At 47.0% G+C, this 2,366-nt stretch overlaps 1 protein-coding gene across 1 annotated transcript; it reads right to left on the bottom strand.

The window, feature by feature from the left end:
• Positions 1-852: 852 nt before the first annotated feature.
• On the bottom strand, positions 853-1,887 carry LOC142446804 (olfactory receptor 51J1-like). Its single transcript, XM_075548542.1, is given in 1 exon segment — positions 853-1,887. A coding segment is annotated over 1 exon segment (1,035 nt).
• Between the last annotated feature and the right edge of the window lie 479 nt (positions 1,888-2,366).

Consider the following 2,366-nt stretch of genomic DNA (forward strand, 5'->3'; position numbering starts at 1 on the left):
TCGGTATCTCTGTTTCCTAGATTGTTCCTGTTTCCTTTCACCTTCCTCCTGCTCCACTATCATGTTTGCCCTATTTCCGCCTCTTGGAAATTCCTCTCAGGTAGATTACTATTGCTCCAACACCCCCAGGATCTCTGTGCTCTTTAAGTTCTGTTGACTTTAATTCCCTAGTTGTTCCCTGTCTATGGAGTTGTTTGCTCATTGCTCCCTTCCCCCAGCTCCTTCTCCCTTCAGTCCCTCCAGGACCATTGGTCCCTTTGCTTTGTGTTCGAGCTTGCTTCTCATGCCTATCTTATACAATAGTCAGCCCAACAATAACAGAGATCAAACAAACAAACAAAACAGTTTAAAAAAAGAAAAAAAAATACATAGTTCCAGGTCTGTCTGTGGGTCTGTCTGCTGATCTTTAGGACTGTCTCCCTACTGGTCCTGGGGGAATTCTGGGAGCTCCCCCTCCTAACCTGGGGTCTATTTGTGGGACTCTTCAGGGGCCTGGTGTCTTTACTTTGTGTCCATTGCTGTTCTGCTCTGTTCTGTTCTTGGTTTTCCCCCGGACAGTGGTGTGGAGGGGTTGGGAGAGCGGTTCAGACTGGACAAACTCCCCCGCCGTGTGCTCCCAGTATTGTCTTCTGCCACGGTATACTCCAGTAAGGGGACATCATGTCTTGAGCTGTTGTCAGCCCTACAGTCTTCTCTGTGCCTTCGCAGCTCCACGCAGGGTTGTCCTCCAGGCTTGGTGTCACAGTATGGATGGTCTAGACCATCCCTTTCTCCTTTTCCTTCTTGGTTCGCTTCCTTGTGCCACTTTTAATTTTAGAAAAATTAAAAATGTCTTTGAACTTGGGTCTCTGGCTACATTCTGACCCTCTTCCCGGAAAGCAATCGGAAAATGCCACGGCGGATCTCTTTGGTTTTAACGCTGTAGACAATGGGGTTAACAACAGGTGGGAAGAAAAGATAGGCATTGGCCATCATGGCTTGCAGCAGAGGGGATACATGGTGCCCGAAGCGGTGCACCATGGATAAGCCAATCATAGGTACGTAATAAGCAAGCACAGCACAGACGTGGGAGCCACATGTGTGAAGTGCCTTCCTCCGCCCTTCGCCGGTAGCAATGCCCAGTACAGTGTGGAGTATGAGCCCATAGGAAATCACAATGAGCAGCGAATCCAGCCCAAAAGTGGAGGTAACTACAAACAGTCCATATATATTGTTGACAGAAATGTCCCCACAGGGGAGGTGAATAAGATTGGGGTGGAGGCAATAAGAATGAGAGAGGGCATTATGGCCACAGAAAGGCAGGCGCCGTAAGAGCAATGGCAGTGGGGCCATGAGTATAACACTTTTCAGCCCAATGATAACTCCTGTGCCAATAATGCGGGGCAAAGTCAGGATGGCGGTATAGCGCAGTGGGCTGTAGATGGCAACAAAGCGGTCTACCGACATGGCTAGTAACACAGCTGATTCCATGATGGAGAAGGAATGAATGGAGAACATCTGAAGAAGGCATGCATCAAAACCAATTTCAGTGCTGCCAAACAGGAAGATGCCTAGCACGGTAGGCAGGGTGCATGCAGAGACACCAAGTTCAGCCAGTGCCAATAGGGCAAGAAAGAGGTACATGGGTTGGTGTAGGGAACTGTCTGTCCTGATGACGTGAAGAATGGTGCCATTCCCCAGTAAGATGATGATGTACATCAGGCAGAAGGGGATGGAGATCCAGATGTGCTCTGCTTCTAGCCCTGGCATGCCAACCAGAATGAATGTTGTAGGCAAAAGCCTCACAGAGCTATTGCAGTTCTTCATGTTGAAATTTCATCACATGGCACTAGTGGAACCTTGAAAATTAGGGACAAGCTGGTCAATATGATTACAGAAAAAGGCCATTGGACACTGAGGAAAAGTAAGAAGAAAATGGAGCGAGAGGAGAAAGAGGAGGAGGAAGCAAAGGCAGCAGAAGAGGAGCAGGAGGAGGACAACTAAGCTCACACACAGAGGTGACCAAAAGTCCAATGTGGGGTGAGTGGTGTCTAAAACCTCACAGGTGACTGTTATCGGGAATTTGCAATCAGATGGAGATTATAGTCTCCCTCGTAGGGAAGCTCTAGACTGGTATATCAGCTATGCAAAAGATGTAGAGGTGATTGTGCCTAGAAAGTTGTTGAGGAGACAACTATATAGGAAATAGCAGCCTATGATACAGACTAATACCAAGAAGATGTGAACAGAAATTTTTTGGGTAACAGAATTGAATTAGGGAAAAACAAACAAACAAACTGAGCTTGGACCAAACTGAGTTTCACTCTTGTGAGATTTGAGAAAAAAAAAAGCTGGGAAGCAATTGGCAAAACTATATGCAAAAGTTT

This window comes from Tenrec ecaudatus, chromosome 4 (assembly GCF_050624435.1).
Source record: "Tenrec ecaudatus isolate mTenEca1 chromosome 4, mTenEca1.hap1, whole genome shotgun sequence".
In the NCBI taxonomy this organism is placed as follows: domain Eukaryota; kingdom Metazoa; phylum Chordata; class Mammalia; order Afrosoricida; family Tenrecidae; genus Tenrec; species Tenrec ecaudatus.